This window comes from Puntigrus tetrazona, chromosome 2 (genome assembly GCF_018831695.1).
Source record: "Puntigrus tetrazona isolate hp1 chromosome 2, ASM1883169v1, whole genome shotgun sequence".
Lineage (NCBI taxonomy): Eukaryota > Metazoa > Chordata > Actinopteri > Cypriniformes > Cyprinidae > Puntigrus > Puntigrus tetrazona.
Window position 1 is genome coordinate 900,090 of NC_056700.1, and position 19,388 is coordinate 919,477.

The 19,388-nt window shown below is 35.9% G+C and overlaps 1 protein-coding gene across 3 annotated transcripts in view; it reads left to right on the forward strand.

The window, feature by feature from the left end:
* Positions 1–19,388, forward strand: part of ak5 (adenylate kinase 5) — a 76,637-nt gene that overhangs the window by 24,332 nt on the left and 32,917 nt on the right. For all 3 annotated transcript variants that reach the window (XM_043257429.1, XM_043257420.1, XM_043257413.1), the window contains exon 6: positions 5,493–5,684. In XM_043257429.1, the coding sequence (XP_043113364.1) occupies positions 5,493–5,684 (192 nt within the window). The remainder of the gene's footprint in view (positions 1–5,492; positions 5,685–19,388) is intronic.

Sequence of the window (19,388 nt, forward strand, 5' to 3'; positions counted from 1 at the left end):
AAACATGCTCTAGTATCTTATTATTCAAATTGCATTTATTGATTCAATTCAATAATTGCATGCATTTAATAAGGTTAGAATAAAAACACTCCTGGAAATCAATTTAAATGGGCATTTCTTAATGGAAAATTACATTTCTGTACTTGGCCACTTTACAATAAGTTCCCATATATTACTAAAGTAAATGTTCAGCGATGGCTTGTTTTACTGTTGCATTAATTAGTTTACTTTCTGTCCGCTGACTGTCACAGTTTAATAGGGACCCAGATTCAGGCACTGTTTCCCCTGTGTGCATCCTTATTCTCTCTACCTCTGCCTTTTCCGGAGGTGCCAGCACAGTCACTGAGAGGATTTATGAGTGAAGGCTTGCCAGAAAAAAAAAAAAGAAAAATCCCAGCCTGCAGCTCGCAGACCTTCTGCGAAGACAGTCGTCCAGCACAGCAGCCGGTGTTCAGCATAGCCTCTCAGCTTTTTTCATCACTCATTAAATAAGCTAAATATACTTCACATAACAATCTCTAAGTTACTTTTTATTTAAAGTGAGAGTCTACTTCATACATTACAGTACTGTATGTAAGGGCGCTTTCACACCAGCACTTCGGAGGTTCGTTCGGCGTTCGATTCGGTTTGTTTGGATGATGTGAACCCTGTCTTCATGCTGTACTCATTTCAGTTCGCCTTTAGCGTTCTTTAGAGCTTTTGCAGTAGGCTACATTCATAAGACGGATGTAAGTGCCATTATGCGCAGAGGATTTGGAAACAAATCCAATGGATCAAATCGTAAATACGAACTACGCATTTTGCCACCTTCGATACTAATGGGGTAAAGTTTTCCTGGCTTGTTGATGTAAGCAAACTGCAGTTTGGACCTGAATAAAATAAGATGAAGACGGTACGGTGGCTGTTATCCAAAGTGATTTACAGATGAGGATCAAAACTGAAAACTAAATAAAAAATAAATAAATGCTTTATAAAGATAGAAATTTCAATCTTTAAAAAAAATCAAGAAGGACAGTCCATCCAAATGTAGGAACACATGATGGTAACAAAACAAGACCGTTGTTAAAAACAAATGAAAGCTATACACAAGGAAATAAGAAGATGAACTGAACACATGGGAGGCCAAACCAAAAGTTTAGTCTTGTTTAAATTTAAGAAACAGGAGCCATAGAAACAGGAACTGAACAGACGACAAAATAAAAGTACAGATAAAAACAAACCAAGGGCACAAGCAGAGGAAGAACATAACAGTGTTATATACACAATTTTGCATGTTTGATATCATGCATATATTCAATTTACACAAAATATCATACAGTAAATTGAGAAAATTAGAATTAGAATTAGAAAATAAGATTCATTAAGATGAGCTTGATGGTTAAATGAATAGGTTACATGAATACATTGAATAAGAGAAGATGACTATACGCTTTTACCAATGCAGGAGATGATACGAATAACAATGAGTCTTTTTTATTGTCTGTGTGTTCGCGGGACGGAGAAAGGTTTGAACAGACCCCAGACTGTTTTGAGTGACTGTGTTTGGTGACCAGGCAACCGATAACGGTGTCACGACAACTAACCTCAGTAACTGAATTAGCTTTGACTCTCACAGAATAGAGATGAGCAGCAGCAATGAAGGGATTTAAAACCCAATTATGAGACGAGCGCTGAACGAGAGAGGATCAGGCCGCTGCTGTAACAGCGATCATTACAGGATTACCGAATACCTCCACTGTGAGCGCAGCCAAGAGACACTGTGTCCCCAACTCCTTCAAATGTCAGCTAAATATTATTCCAGTATGCCAGTCCTGAAGGAAGTGGCATGAGCTCAGCAAAAATCAATATAAGCATGTTTTGAGCAGTACAGTATTCGGTAAAAGCTGTCATCTATCATATGGATGCTTCATCATTATTCACTCACTCTCAGTGTGAGACAAAGCACACAATTCATACTTGAATATTGAAGTGCAAATATCCCAATAACATATTTCTCTAGTAAAAGTTTTCTTGGAAAAAAGAAATTTACTGTTCGACATACCGTGCTTGTTCATTTATAAAAAAAAATTCCCGTTTTATTTACTCCATCATATATTAAGAAAAAAAGTACATAATCTGTCAATGGGGCAGTACCTTTTCAAAAGATATACTTTTGTATTGTATTTTGGTATAATTTATAATAACAAATACAGAAATACTATAATGTATTATAATAATATTTTTTAAATAATATAATTAATAATTTTATAATATTTATTTAATGATATAACACATTTTACGCTTTTTTTAATAATACATTTTTAAAAAACATGTACATTTTATAAACTTGAAATGTTTATAATGCATTGAGAAAATGGGTGAGACATAATAGAAATAATTTATAATGGAATGCTGTTTATTTTGTGGAAAAACAGGGGTGACGAATCACAAAACAGAATACAAAGCAGTCTCTTATGGTCTCACGTACCTCTCTCCAGTGGTGCCACTAAGGTTTCTGGGTCCCCTGGACAGTCTGTCCACTCGGGCCTCACTTTGCGATCCCTTTCCGAAAGAAATCGTTTGGCACAAATCCAAATTCTTTCACGGTCTGGATTCAGCATTTAATTGCAAACAGTGTTTTGTAGTAAATTCATGTTGTATTACTCACCTAAAACAACGTGCTACACTACTGTGTATGGTGCTCAGCCAGGGGCTACAGAATGTGTGTCTTCACTTCATCCCGTTGAGTTTTTTTTTCCTGTTACCAACCACGTAATTAAAATTTAATCAACTAAGCCTCTTCTTGCTGACATTTAGGCTCCATTGACACTAGCGTGTCTTCTTTTTAAAATGCATAACTTTTGCCAAAGGATCATCTATTCTTTACACTACTCATTTACACTACATTTTCTGACAGACATCGCTTCTGAAATGCAGTGAAAACACCAGTGCAGACGAAGATCGTTTTCATTCTAAAACACTGTTTTAAAATGAAAATGCACTAGTGCAAATTGGCCCTTAGTAGACTATCTAGGTAGACCTAGAGGGTGAGACAAAAACTATATCATAAGAACCTACTCGTTCTGTTGTCTTTGTTGTTGTTGTTGTAGCGGCCTTTATTGTCAAATTAATAAAATACTGCGCACATGATGTAATCTTTGTTTTAGGCTCTAAAAGGGCCTTTGCTAATGTGGCGTTCCAAGCCTGAGGTCATTTCAAGAAGACGTTTTCTGAGTGCAGTTGACATGTAGCACAGTGCTTTGAACGGGGGCATAATAGTAACGCTTTCAATTGCACTGACAGGAGTTAGCAAGACCTCAGCCCTGCTTACTTAAAGGAACAGTTCACTCGAAATTAAAAATGTGTGTCATGCATCATGGATTTTTTTCAGTGGTTGGATTTAACACAAAACTAAAAAAAGACAAGAAAAGGAACTGATAGCAGCATGATAACGACCGACTGGAATGAATGAGGCAACAAGTGTAAGAAGATAAAAACAGAACACTATTAATAGAATTTGAAGATTAGCAAAAGGTTAATTCCAAAGAGAGATAAGTGAGAAGTGCGGGAGAGAAGCATTTCTCAGAGGGTTACGATCACTGTTAGGTAGATTGGCGGTCTTGTGTATATTACACATGGGCAGGCAAAAATGGTGGGAGGTTTTTTCTTTCTTTTTTTTTAGGTGTAATACCCTCTATAACAAGACAGCAGACATTTTCTGACAACTCTCTGAGGCCCAACAGCATTTTTATCTTCAATTCATGCAGTCCCACAGGAAAAGCTTGTGAATGTATGAATTTCTTCCGGATGCAACATGCACTGACAGAACATCTGACATTCGTTTTGTATAAAGTTAATATAAAGATGTTCTGTATATAGTTCACATGATCAGTGTCACGAATGTAGTTTTTGAAAAATCTGCTAGAAATAGTGCAGAGTGTTGTTTCTCGTTCTCGTGAAAGTGAATGTTTCTCACTCATTTTAACACTTTTCATTCTATATTTCTTAATTTCCAGATTTAATCAGGATTCTTATTAGCTTTCGTTGTATGGGAACGAGCATCCTGGGATTTCTATTACCAGGTTCCAAGAAAACAAACACAGTTCATCTAAAAAATTTATATAACTGTAATTAACAATATAACTAGAAATTTAGCTGTGATATGACATAGTACTTTTTTCATTTATTATAACTTCTGTAACTATAACTATTCTGTTTGATATACAAAACTCTTTTGAGATATGGTATTAAATCTTTTCAATAAAAGATATTCTTATCTTAGATATCTTTTTAATTTTTACCACATTAGATTGAGTGGAAGGTTTTTATTGTTATTATTGATTTCAATCATTATTGGACAGTTTTCTCTCTTAGTTATTTATTGTATCAGTTGCCTTTTACCAATTACGTGACCTCTTTTAAATCCAGATCCCTTTTAACAGATAAGTTTGGATTGAACGTCAGGAACAGAGACTAGTTGTAATGGCAAAAAAATCTAAAAAAGTTTTAGCTTTCACTGAGATTTTGCCTGCCACGCTTCTGTTGAGAAAATCAGCCTACTTTTCTGTTTTGTGACAGGCTTTGAGGCTTTTATGAACTGACATTTGTAATCGTTTTTTCCTCTCCAGTGACTAATTAAGTGCACATTCCCAAAAGGCTTTCCAGCAGTCAACTGGTTAAGAGAATGACAGTGCATTTCAGATCAAATATCTGTCCTTTGAGGTTATCATTTTGTTGACATTTATTGTCCATGTAGGCCTGCTGCCAGAAAAAGGAAAGTCCACATTCAGTGTATTGCATTTCAATTTTCCTTGTTTTTTTATTTGAACAATAAGCAAATAATTAACAACACAGCTAATATGGTCTTTGAGCAGATTTAATTAAGACCTTTGACACATTAGACTCGATAAGGAGGAAATTGCACTCTGTCTGCCAAGCTTTATATATATATATATATATATATATATATATATATATATATATATATATATATATATATATATATATATATATAAAGCATTATCATTGTTGAAATGGCCGATATATATTTCTAGGTCTTAGATTTTTTGTTAGTATTTGATAATTGTTTAACTGTGTCAGTAACCATAGCAACCAACTCTATTATTTACTTTCTCTAGCAGATTTCTTTGCAACTGCACAATATTGTTGCATATAGTAAAGCCTTCAAAGTAAAATAATAGATAGACTGTGGTTCCTGTGATTTCACTTGTGAACATTACAACTAAGACACCAGATGTATGCTTTTTTTGCTTGTGGTTTACATCCAATCTCAATTATTATAAAACGAAGGGCCAGAACTCATCTTAGATTGTCAATCTTACCTGGAGCTGATTTAGACGTGTGACCTTAGAGTGGTTCTCAATAGCTACATCTTCGCAGATCACAGAGCCACAAGGCACTTTGATCTGCCAGAAGGTGACTATACCCCTCAATATCAACTTGAATTAAGAAATTACTAGTTAAGAGACACTCACCTCCTTTTCTCTCTGTAGATCTGTACTCCAGACCTGGTGGTGTTTCTGGCCTGCTCTAACCAGCGTCTGAAGGAGCGTCTGGAGAAGCGTGCGGAGCAGCAGGGTCGCCCAGATGATAACCCTAAAGCTATTGATCGACGCTTGACTAATTTCAAACAGAATGCCATCCCCTTGGTCAAATACTTTCAAGAAAAAGGCCTCATCGTCACAGTAAGGAACATTTTCTAGTATATTACTTATTTCAAATGGAAAAAAGTCTAATGGAAAAACACATTAAGAAGTAGTTAGAATTATTTATTTATTTAACTTAATTAAAATTTAATATATTTGATATGTTTAAGTTTATCATATAGCTCAAAAGAGACTATGTCAATATTTTCACCATTAAGCAAAAATGTCAACACCAAAAGACTTGAAAGAATGTAAATTCTGTCATTAATTACTCACTCTCATGTCAATCATAACCTTTAAGACCTTCATTCATCTTCAGTAAATCAGTAAATTTTTCTGTAGTAATTTTCTCATGCTTACATTTTTCCAAAGCCATAAAACATTAGTTCATCTTCAAAACATAAATTAAGATATTTTTTGTCCATCGGTTGAAAGTGACCCTTCACAATTTCCAAAAAGATTGTAAAACATTATCCATATGAATTAAACAGTTTAATAAATGTCTTCTGAAGTGAGACAGTCATTTTACATGATGAACAGATTTCAATTGAGATTTAATGCACATATAAATATTGGTCTTATGGGTTTGGAATGACATGAGGGTTAGGTAATTGATGACAGAATATGGTAGGATATGTTAGGATCGTATCTGAATAAATGGTCACCTTATAAATGTGTTCATTAAAAGTGCATTATACCAGGCTATGGTATAGGTAACGGCACGCATCATTTGGATCATATGCATTTATCTTGCATATGTGTAGATAATGGCATGCATTGTGTAGATCATGTGCATTTAGCTTGCATATTAAACATTGGTATAATTTTCACACACTTGTGATTAAAAGGTAAGTGGTGTTTTATACAAATGTGCTCATTTCAAACTTAATTTCTGGAAATCCCAGCAGCATATATACCGATCACTGGACTGTGCACTGACCAGGTGCACATCTGCTGAATAGTCCCAGTGCTGTCAGTTTCATTAAGACATGCTCTTTATCACTCTGTGTAATTAATACGGACATATAGGCTGATCTGGGACCGGCCGGAAATTAAAAGCAGTTAGATCCAACATGAGACCGTATCCCAGCGGAGCCACTTATTCAACAAAGGCTATGAGGATGTGTTATTAGAGACTGATTACATTTTTTAATCAGGAGTTAAATCTGGAATCGACAGGAAACGTATAAGATTTAGTAGGCATCTATAAAAATACAAGAAGCAAGGGAATTTAGAAGAAGAAAGCTATAAATGTCAAATCAGGGTTTCTGATCCAAAGGTTCATTTGGGAAATACCAAGAATGGCACTTCATACTTCATTCTTTTTGCCTTAAAATGGCTGCAGGGTAAAGTGCTAAAAAAAATCTAAACAAAACATAGAAACCAAAATGCTCCACACTAGACAGACCTTTAGTAGTTTGCCATTTTGAAATGCATATAACTTTTTAAGAAATATTGAAAGCAGAAAAAGCAGGTAGTTCACTGGAAATCCTGTCATAATTTTTCACACCCTTATGTGTTTCGGTTTTGACATTTTTTTAATTCTATTAAACACAACAGAATAAACTTTTCACACAGCATTTTTTTCTGTAACATTTACGTGGATATGTACTGGGACCATCAAGGTCCAAAAATGTGGGTGTGCATTGACAATATTGATTGATTAATTTTTATCTTCATTTTGATGACCATGAACAAATACTGATCCGAAATTCCAAGACCAGATTTAAGCAATTTGGTTCTTTCTCATTATCTCAGCATAAACAGTCTAAAGAGGAGCAGTGCAAGAACTGAGCCTTGTGGGACTCCACATATTATGGATGTCCACTTAGACTTTGCTCTCCTATAGAGAGCAAGATTATGCTCTCCTATACTCACATAATAACTTTTCTTTTCTAAGTAAGACCTGAACCATTTGAGTACCATCCCAGAAAGCCTGACCCAGTTTTCCAGTTTCTGTAGAAGCGTGTTATGATAGACAGTGTCAAACGCAGCACTAAGATCTAGCAGTACCAGCACTGATATTTTGCCAGAATCACAATTAAAGCGAATGTCATTTATTATTTAATGAGTGCTGTCTCTGTGCTGTAATGTACTTGGAAACCAGATTGGAAATTGTCCGTTTTATCCATTTGTGTTTAAGAAATTGTTCAACTGATTAAAAATTACATTTACGATAATTGTACTTATGTAAGGAAGAATTGATATTGGTCTTTAGTTGCTTAATGTGGTGTTATCAAGATTGCTCTTTTTCAGAAGGGGTTTAACAACTGCAGCTTTGAGAGAGTTTCAATTCTTTGTGACCTCGAAAGTAGATGATGTCCCTATCGCTTTTTTTGATATTACTGATCTTCTCAGAAAAGAAGGAAGCAAACTCATTGCATTTGCTGTCAGAGAGCATGTCACTGGGAGTCTGACTTGGGGGGGGGGGGTTTGAGAAGAAAGTCTGTGAAGAAAGCTTTGGCTAGTTTCACATTGAAAGCATTAAGGATGTCTTTATAGGCGCTATAGTGAATTTTGAGTTTCGTATTCTACCACATCCACTCAGCTTTTCTGCATTGTCCTTTCATACTCTGAACTGCTGATTTTCACAATTGGGATTTGTCTGTCATTTTTCTTGCAGAATTTCACTGGAGCAATTTCAACAATTACATTCTTAACTTTTAAGTTAAAGGAATCAAGGAGGATATCAACATAATCTGCAGAAATTCTTGGTGTTAAAGATATAGCTTCCATAAATAGCGCACTGGTTTTCTAGTTAGTTCATTTCTTTATGATAGAGACAGATCTAGATTCACTGGTAACAGAGAGCAATATATCAAAGAAAATAAAGAAAATGAGTGATCAGATCAGTGCCACATCCTCGATAGACCTCTACACATGATTAAATCTAGAATGTGTCCACAATTGTGTGTGGGTCCATGCACATGCTGAAAGTGTTTGAAACAGAGTTTGAATTCCTTTAGTAATTTGGATTTCTGCATTATCTATATGAATATTAAAATCCCCTGCAAGCTGCTATCAGTTGTTTTTGATATACATCCACCAGAGAGAGGGGGGTTGGCGTTGTGGCAGCAATCGGAGATTCACAGGTGGAGGTGGTCGAACTGGTCCCACAGGCCTTGGTAGTTGTTTTTGGCGGCCTTTTTAATTTTAGTTTTAGTCTAGTCTTTGTGTGAAACTGTCATTTTAATTTTTATTAGTTTTATTGTCAGTTCATACTCTTTTTAGTCTTCTCAAGTTTCAGTCAACTAAAAGTCTGAGCATTTTAGTCTTATTTTAATCAAAATTATTCATGACTATTTGCGTCTAGTTTTAGTTGCTGAAAAACAAATGACTTATTTTAGTCAATGAATATTGTATTTTAGTCTCTCTTTAGTAATGCAATTCTATTAAACCCAGTCAATATAAGTACCTAGTAGTAGTACCAAAATTTTCTTTTAGCCAAACCCATTTCAAATAAGGTTGTCTTGTTATATTATTGTTACCTTACTCAAGAATACATCCATTTCAGACGTCTGATTTGAACTTACAAAATTTATTTTACCATCTAAACATGTTAGAAGTGCACACACATACATTTAAATAAAATACATAAATAAAATAAAATAAAATAGCATCACATGACCAGAAGAATACAAGAAGAATATTAATACATTTAAGTTTAACAAAGACAAACAAAGTGCTTGAATGCTCGAGCTACAATGCAGATAATATGTGTCTGTGACTTGTATTGTTTGTAAACTGAAGTCAGATTTTGCATCATAAAAACTATTAAACCATATAACACTACGGATGGTTAGGTTAGGACAGGGGTGTCAAACTCAATTCCTGGAGGGCCGGAGCCCTGCAGAGTTTAGATGCAACCCTAATTAAACACACCTGATCCAGCTAATCAAGTACTTCAGACATGCATAGTATGTGTGTTTTAGCAGGGTTGAATCTAAACTCTGCAGGGCTCCGGCCCTCCAGGAATTGAGTTTGACACCCCTGGGTTAGGAGATATAATGGGATTGAAAGCACTGCCTGCATATAAAGGAATTCATTGAAAGAAAAGATCAAACACTACTGAATTATGTTAACTACTCAACCAAACAACCAGCGGTCTCAACAGCCATCGGTCCCTTTCTCTGTGTTAGACTTAACTTTATGACCACTGCATGGTACAGCACTGTATGGTTCACCTTTGGAGGGTTTTTCACTGGGTACAGTACCTGGTGCCTGTTAATTTTTTTAAATCAGCACAGCCAGTGAAGGTACGATCACAATTGTTTAGAACGAGTGCACCATCTTTTCACAACCAAAAAATGTTTTGTGGTCTGTTAGGAAGTACAGACGTTCCTCTCCTTGATAGCTGAGTAGCGGATCGAGCGAGATCTTGATGGGGCAACAAGGAATGACACAATAGTAGAGGCGGCGCAACTATAACAGCATGTGTATAATCCTGCCCACTCTAAAGTAAAGCAAACCGAACCGAGCCGTGCGGTACAGAACCATGCCAGGTCGAGACGTACCATGCAATGAAAAAGCGGCATTTGTTTTTATTCGTCAACAATATTGCATTATGCATTTCACTATAGTCATTGTCACATGGCCAGCATTTACGTTGCGTCTAGTCTCATTTTCATCACGTGATAAAGGTTCGTTTGCGACAATATTTAATTGATAATTAGTTGACAAAAGCACCACTAGTTATGGAGCCTGCCGTTTTTTTGTTGGCATCTGCGGGCTTGCAGCAAAGGGTGTAAGAGTTTGGTCCCAACATACACTAATTCCTCCATTTTCTGTGAGAAGCTCAGAAGTGGAGATGCTGGAGAGTGGAATACTGTTTCTGGTGAGATGGGTTCTGGTGTTCCCGAGTATGTTGTCCTGGGTTCCCTGGCTGTTTTCCAGAAAGTTGTCCTTGGGTGCTGAGCCTTGGAGCTGTTGAAATACGTCACAGTCTGTCTATGATGAGCTCTGTTTGCAAGGCTCGGCTGTGATGTCCATGAGCAGTGCTTGTTGTGGCTTTGTGGTGTTATCTGTGTCCTTGTGGGATGTGTTAACCACATGATGAAATGAAGTGGTCACTCATACTCTTATTCTGTCCAGGTGTGTGTTTGCCATTCAGGTGGAATGAACTGGCATAGACTACTGAACAATGACGGAGGGAAAAGTAGATATTGTCCTTTAGCACTCTTGCACCAAGTTTGTTTGGGTGGAGACCACCCAGCTTAAACAGATGTGGATGGCACCAGAAAAGATCCTCAGCATAGACCTGAATTAGTGATTGCATGTTATTAGTGATAAAATGTTACTTGGCTTTTATACAGTTTAGCAGTACTTTTAAACCAAGCAGGAAAAGTTTATATCCTGTCAATAATGACACAACACATGGGTGAGTAAATGAAGGCAGGGTTTTAAATTTTGGGTGAACTCTCCCTTTAAGGTTAAAACACCCAGCTGTAGCTAAAGAATATCCAAGCTTATGAGCTTGCAATGAGCTGAATCTCTCTGCCAATGCTTTCTTCGGCACCTCTACTAGCCCACATCTCTCGTGTGCCAGCAGAGACTGGCATGCCACAGCAGCAACTGGAGAAAAATGGATGTTTAATCTTGAAATAGTGAAAAACAGGAGAGCAAAGCATCCACACTCCTTTAAACAGGGGAAGCTCTTCTCTCATGTGAGATGATATGCCAGTATGAGCAGGTGTTTAGGGATGCAGGTGTGTGATACACACTCACACACATTTCACCACTTAGACCAGCGCACATTTCTCATTCACAGCATGCAGCCTGCATTGATCCGCTACACTCTCAAATGAAGCGTTTACGCGAGAGATGACACACAAACATTACTCTTCAAAATCAAAATGGCCTTAGGAAACCCATTGGACCTTGAAGTGAGAGAAATATTTTTGCTTCACATCAAATCCACATTCATTTCCTGTCTACAGCCATGAGTTGAGTAGATTTAATAAAGTGACGAATGATTGACAGCTCTAGTGCTGTGTACAAGGCCAACTCAGATGTGTGTAAATAAAGCTAGATTCAGACAGTGCGGCTGTCAGCTGGACTACTAGGTAGGTGCGGAGGCAAATACACGTGTGTACTGAATACCATCAAATTAGTAAAAACTTTTCATTAAGCAAGGAGGCATTAAAATGCTCGATAACGATTGATATTTAATATTTACACCTATCAGTTGCTTTTTAGCATGCATATTACTAGAACATTTATTAAGCACATATTTATTAAGCTAATTAAGCACATATTAATGCCTTATTTTACATGACCTTATTGTACATCCTAATCCTACCCAATACCTAAATTTAACAACTACTTTACTGACTATTAATAAGCGGCAGATTACGAATTTATTGAGGGAAAAGTCATAGTTATTAGTTAACAAGTGTTACCAAACGATGCATCATGATAAAAAATCTTATGCAGCACAGCTGTCAACAATTCATTGACAGCTACTATTTTTAATAATGCTATTGTTAGTAATGTAGATGTTAAGGTACCGGGTAGGATTAAGGATGCAATTAAGGATAAGTAATAATAAACAGTCAATACGTTAACAATATTAGGTCCCTATTTATATTAGTGTAACCTGACAATGTTTCAGAATTTCATATCGAGCCATTTTTGCTGCTTATTTTCAATTACTGGAGAATTACATTGGGGAGTTCAGAACATTTATTCCAGACTTTCTTAAATATTTGTCGATTTCAAATTAAGGCTTACCTAAAAACATGACACGTGATAGGTTTAAAGCCTTTAATTTAGTCTAAGAGGAGTAACTTTATTGCATCTTTTAATCAGCGTGCACATTTCATTATTACTGTAGGTGGAGGTTGTCGTGAGATACTTTTTTAATAAAACGTGTTGATCTGGTATAAAGCGAAGAGGCTTGCGTTAAATCTGCTGGCATTTCAGATGGCTGGATGTGATTCAGACACGGCTCAGGTGAGATGACTTAATTAAGCTCTCCCATCTGTGGCAACACAAGCATGCTGCAATAATCAGGCGGAATAAGCTTAACGCCATTTCTTATTAATGCAAATTCATTTCCTCATCATCCAAAGAAAGCCTAACAGTTAATATTCTAACAGTTTGGTTTGTTTGGATTTTTTATGAATCCCCCCCTGAGGCATTCTTTTTCATAAGTTTTGAATTTGAACTGGCACTGACACTTTGTCATTACTACACCGCAATAAGGCTTCACTGATGTTCAAAATCGTCACGTATATTTCTACAAGCAATATGTAAATCGCAAATATAAAATAGAGCTTCCTCCTTTACTCATTCATTACTCATACATTGTTGCATGAAAATGACATTTTTGCCATTCTCAATGATAGTTCTGCAGTGGCATGGTTTCTGCGATGATGTATAGCCATTTTTGTTTTGTTTTTTTATGAGATGAGGAATGGTGTTCTCATCAGTTTATGCATGAGTGTAAATGAGGATGTGCTGATTTCTACTGCGCTGAATGGGATTCATTTCCTCCCACAGCCAAAAGCCAATCAGAGAGCAGAGAGAATGCCATTCCATCCCAGAGGAATATTTGATTACTCAGAGGATGCACTTTCATGAAAAGTCTGTCATCATTTGCTCATCCTTGTGTCACACTAAACCTTTCTTTCTTCTGTGGAGCATAAAAGAAGGCATTTTAAAAATGTTTCAACTGGTGTTCAAAACAACACTGGCAACATTGACAATCATTATATGGAGAAAAGAAAAATCAAGACATGTTTTGTGTTCTTACAGTTACAATAAAGTATCTTATTTGTGCTTTAGACAATTCATCAAAATAAGTGTACTTATTATTAAAACATTTTAAATATTTACTTTTAATATAAAACTAAAATACGGTTTAGACTATTAAAATGCACACTTTTTATTTACACCTTTTTATTTCACTAACATGGCATTACTTAAACGTACAGATTGTTCTTATGCTTTGTGATTTTATTCTTTTAACAAGCGCATTTTTAAGTGGCTAAAAACGAAATGTAGCTTTGTGCTTTTTAAATACTGGCTGCCACCTAAAAAACAGAATATAAAAGTTAAGCACAATATCATCTCAATATTCATGGTGACATTCACATTTAAAGAAAGTGAAAAGTGAGAAAATGACTCACCAGGTCATTGGTGTGTCAGACCATTAACCTCACGTCAATCGCAGCTGTCAGAGAACCGTACCCTCAAAGCTCAGCCAAATTACATGGCAGTAAAGGACAAGGAGAAATCATAGCAGGGCAGGAATACAGGGAAGAAGAAGATAAACAATATAAAGGAAATTTTGGTTCTCCTGAGGGTAATGGAGAGTGTTAGCTGTCATTCTCAACTCCAAGTGCAGGCAATTCGAACATCTGTGTAAGAGGCTGAGATGAGAAATAACATGTCCATAGCTTGGTAATTCATAGATGACATCGAAGAGATTGTATATATAAGCATATGTGACCGTGGACCACAAAACCAGGCATAAGGGGACATTTTCATTAAGTTTGTTTTTCGGCTGTTCAAAATTGAAATATGGACTGTTGCTAAAGTTAATGCTCTGTCATGTTGGAAATATGCACTACACCATATAGAAACCTACACGATAGTGTTAACAAATTTAAAAATGATATTAAAACTGTTGATGCAACATTGCCATTTCGACTTCCTTTTACATAGATTTGAACTGTTTTGTCAAACCCTACATGCATTGGATTTCAACCGGAGATCCTCGTCTCTCAAGTACATCTCTGTACTCTTGTGAGCTACTGAACAAACCTACTGCAGAGCTGGAGAGATAGAGTATGTGCTTTCCGTACATAATAAAACGTAATTTTGTAGCTATCATATGGATTACTATATTTATTTGTTTGGCCAGTGTCGTTGTGGGTTTTTGGTTATTTTGCTGTTGTAAGACCTTTGAAATAATAGAAACCATTTGGCAAAGTGATATGGAACTATAATGCAGTCAAACTATGTCCGCTGCTCGGTTCTTTGAAAATAGCTAATATTAATTAAAATATTTAAGAAAAAAAAAGTTACAATTTTATATAGTTAAAATTAAATTAAATTAAACCTATAAAATACCATTATTGTGAAGGCCACTGGATATTTGATGCAACAAATAACAGGGTTGATATTTAGATTTTTGGTTACTCTAAACATAAACCCTATGTAAGAAAGAAACGGATGGGTGAGGTTTCAGTGTCGGAGGGGAATCCGATCAGCTGATGAGGTTGACTGCCGCTGGTGTGGAGAAAAAGGGAATTCATGCTACGCTGTCTTCTGAGAAGATATGTGTGCATTTTAGTGATACTGGGCTGAGGCTGGCATCTCATGAAACACAACTGCCTGGATAAGCCTAAGATGTGAAATCTTTTTCCCAATCACCTCCGCAGTTCCCATGGCGACAGGGTCCCCGTGGGTTCCAGGTGAAACTGATATAAATAATGTGGCCTCTTTTAGTTTCTTTGGTGATTCCTATGCATGCAACAGGTTTAGCAACATGTTATTGAACTTTTTATTGAAAATGTGAAATCTGAACCAAATCTTTTATGCACGCATGCAGCTGGCACATTCTGCTGGCACAGCAAGTATGGAAGAACTCCATCTGCTGAATTTATTTGCAATGAATTGGTTTAGCAGCTATCTTGACACAGGATATTGCAAATACTGGTGATGTAACATTTTTTAGAGATTCAGGAGAGATAGAGTCATATATAGGAAATATCAGATTATCTTGAGATGAATGAAGTGTGCCATTTAACAGCCTAATGTCAACAAGAGTTTTTGCGCCGGCTGTCAGATATGTCATCTTCAGTTTGTCAGTGCTGCTCTAAACTTTGCTAGTTTGCTGCTATACGTTTCATTCTGCCCGCAGGCATTGTGTAAGCAACTTCAGGGCTGAAACTGTTAACTTTTCAGCCCTGTTCAATTGTAAAACTTTTCTATACCTAGAGTGACCCTAGAATGGAGCTATGCAAAGCTGCATTTATTTAATCTAAACAGAGTACCTGAGTCATAAAATTGATTTGAACATGAGCCACATATAGTACAAGTCAAAGCGTTTGTCTAAAGATTCATCATCCTTGCCAATCTTTTACTGTGATTTTTAATAGAAAACTGAAAAACTCTTTTAAAGTGATAGTTCACTCAAAAATGTACATTCTGTCATGTTGTTCAAAGCCTGTTTGGCATCTTCTGTGGAATACAATAGGAGACTTTTTTATGTCTGTGTTGAAACTAATAATTTTAGTTTTCTGGTAACAGGAGTGAGACATTGAATATCTGCAATGACATGGGTTTGGGAAGTCCAAAATGTATAAAGCTGGAAGGTTTTCTTACCCCGTCAGCATAGTCAGCTATTTTCAGTCCTCAGAAATCCTTGTTGGTTCAGGATAGGCTATATTTTCATGAACGCATTGCTACTTTGATACTTGTAAAAAGAAAGTCTGTGTTTGTCTTGTTGGGAAACTCGTTTTAATATGTTCCGTGAGGTTTACTGATGTTAATAAAGTCTTTTCAAAAATTAAAACAAATAGATGTGTCATGCGATGTAAGAAATCCAACACCTTTATTGTACCTTTAGTTGTTTTTAGAGCAGTCAGTCTCTATTTTTCTGCACTAAACAAGCAACTTTTGCTAAGATATTTTCAGAGACGATCAGCAAGGTGCTATAGAAGTAATTTAATGAAACCTAAATTTGACAAAAAAAACTTTTCATGAAAACGTCCCAGTGTGGCATCCGAAGGGTTTTTCCAAAATTGCATCTCACATGGAAAAATAATTTTCAACTTGGCTTGTTCCATTGACAACAGACTCAAGCTTGTGGATTGTTTCTGACCGCACATCTGTATCTAGTAACCAGTGTAGACAAGATAGCGGCAGTGACTGTAATTTCTATTTGCTTTTAACACAAGACGACACTCACATTCACCGTAATTAGGTGCATTAAATGACTGAATGCAAGTGGGTGGAGCCTATGAAGCGGAGATGACTATTCATTGATGTCTTGCTCTGGAGGCAGTGTTGTTTGTGCCTGGGTGACTTTATAATGAGGAGGTCGTTTTAAGCTACTCTATAAAACTTGGAGGATGTTTTAATAGTACAAAGACCTCTTACATACCAAACGATCAAAGGAAACTTGATTTTCATGTCATGACACCATTAAGTGTTCTGAAGTCAGACGGACTGAAATTTAAGTCACTGACACGCTCCATTTGATTACGACGACTTTGTAGAATTTTTCAATCTGAATCACTTGAGGGAAAATTATCGGTGAGAAAAATGTGTGCTCCACTGATAAACTACAGCTTACAGGTTTGGCGCAACATGAGAAGGAGTAAATAATAAGACAGTTATTTTAAAGCGAGCTTTTTTTCAATAATACAGAACTACACTATATTATTCACAGAAATACCATAGAAGAACCATTTTGGCTTCCCCAAAGAACATTAAAATAAACCGTTCATAACGGTATCATTTTTTTCTTAATTTAAATATAAAGAAAGCTTTTGCTCCTTAAAGAACCTTTTGTGCAAGGCAAGCTTATATAGCACATTTAGATAGCAAACGCAATGGTAATTCAAAGCAGGAAATAAAAATAAATGAAAATTAATCACAGCAATAAAACAAAACATTCTTTATGGAACCATAAGCTACTTTTGCAGTTTGGCATGATGGCGGAAAATCGGCTATTGATGCATATAAAAAATCTTATTTTTAAGTGTGCTCTGAAGCTTTCAACACACAACTCTGTATATCGCATTTTGGTTTGCTGAGAGCGTTACTACAAATAATACTTTTTTTTCCTAAATAATAAGGTTTTTCTGTACACAAAAGATGGCAGGAAGCAAGACAAGGAGTTGTTATTATAGATGCGCACAGCCAGGGCTGAACTAATGCAGTTTTTCAGGATCTCAACCCCCTTTGAGTTATAAATAGATCTCAGGACTCTCATATAATATATAAAAGCGATGTCGCTTTTTGCAAATAAGCTCAGCTTGTTGGCCACAATGGGGGGTTTGAGCTAACACCACAAATTATTCAGCAGTATTGTGAAATACTGTACTTAAACTCGATATGCCTTGCTCTTTCTCTACAAAAAAATAAATGTTTGCCTTCTGCTGCTTTCACCACTGAGTGATTTTATAAAGATGTTCCTAACAATGTCTCTCAATTACATTTGCTCCGATGATTCCTAGGGTATGAAAGGTGCTTGTTAGTTACATTTGGTGGACTCACAAACCGATAATTAAGCATAAATTACTTCTTCATCAGTTAGATTGTGATGATGGTCTTCACATGAGCTGTCAGGAAGAGCCAAATTAATGCCTCTGTTTATTTCTGTACTTATGGAAATTGTGTGTATCTGTCAGTCAAATATGTTCATTTTTGTTTTTTATTATCCTAATTGATTATAATAAAGACATAGGGAGGAACCTCTACATTGTAGTACATTGCACATCGGTTCATTGAAGGTTTAGACACTCTCAGAAATGACTATTCTCAGAAAATGACACTATTTGTGTGCTATTTATGTTCACAGTACATGACTTATTACTGATAGAGATGAATTTAGTCATTTAGTTTTATTTCATTATATTGTTATGCATTACGATTGATTTTAAATGTCTGGGGTCTGTACATTTTTTGAAAGCTTTTAATTTCTGAGATGGCAAAGCAAAATTTTCATGATTACATCATTACTCCAGTCTTCAGTGTCTCAGCCTTCAGAAGTCATTCCAATAATAAACACTTCCTATTATCACTGTTGACACAGTTTTGCTGCCTTATATTTGTGGAAATTGGAAAGAAAAGATAAAAGTCTTACTGTTACTGTGATCGTTTCTAATGTTAATGACTTAGAATGCTTAAATGTGTATAATTACTTTGTATTCTATTCAAATTATATATGTATTTAGAATTCTGATGAATCAATAACAGAGATTGTATTATATTATCAGATATTATATTAGTAATTAGTAATAATTATCTCCTTGTATTTGGAGAAACGGAGTAGATGCACAATGATGCCAACTTAGCGACTGTCACTAGACTTAGTAACTTTTTAGACCCCTTTAGCGACTTTTTGTCCAAAAAAGTGACAAGCGACAAATCTAGCCGCAGCAGTGCTGCCTCTCAAGTTTGATCTGTTCAGCAGCTTTCAATTAAAACATTCTAAGTCAGGATTTTTGGGCAGATTAACATCTTGGAAGGGAGAGCTGGTTATGTGACATTTCAGTTACTATTTCATATTGGTTCCATTGTCTGACAACAAAAACAATAATACATCAATGAAAACTTTTTTATTGAGAATTTAGCTGCAAAATACAGCATGTGGGCATAGGGAGGCAAACAAATGTTATGATAAATAATAAATGTGCATTTTGCATGTTTAAAAGAAGGGAGCTGCCCTTTCGTGCAAAACATTTTAACGTGTTTTGTATGCAGATTGCTCAGTGCAAAGAAGGAGAAGTAATGGGGACCTTTCTATGTTCTTTTTCATGTGTCTAATAGACATGAACAGGTTCTTTGAAAAACATCTATGACCTTTGAAACATGTCTAGGGTTCATGTTCTTTGTTGATTATAGTTTCACTCATAATAAACATTTGCATGAAGCATCCATATCTGTCCATACTATTACATTTCTATTTAATACTATTAGAGTATTAAAAATTAAGTTGCAGTTAATCACAAGTAAGTACTTCAGTACAATACAATATCATCCAAGGCAAAGATAAAAGAGTAATCC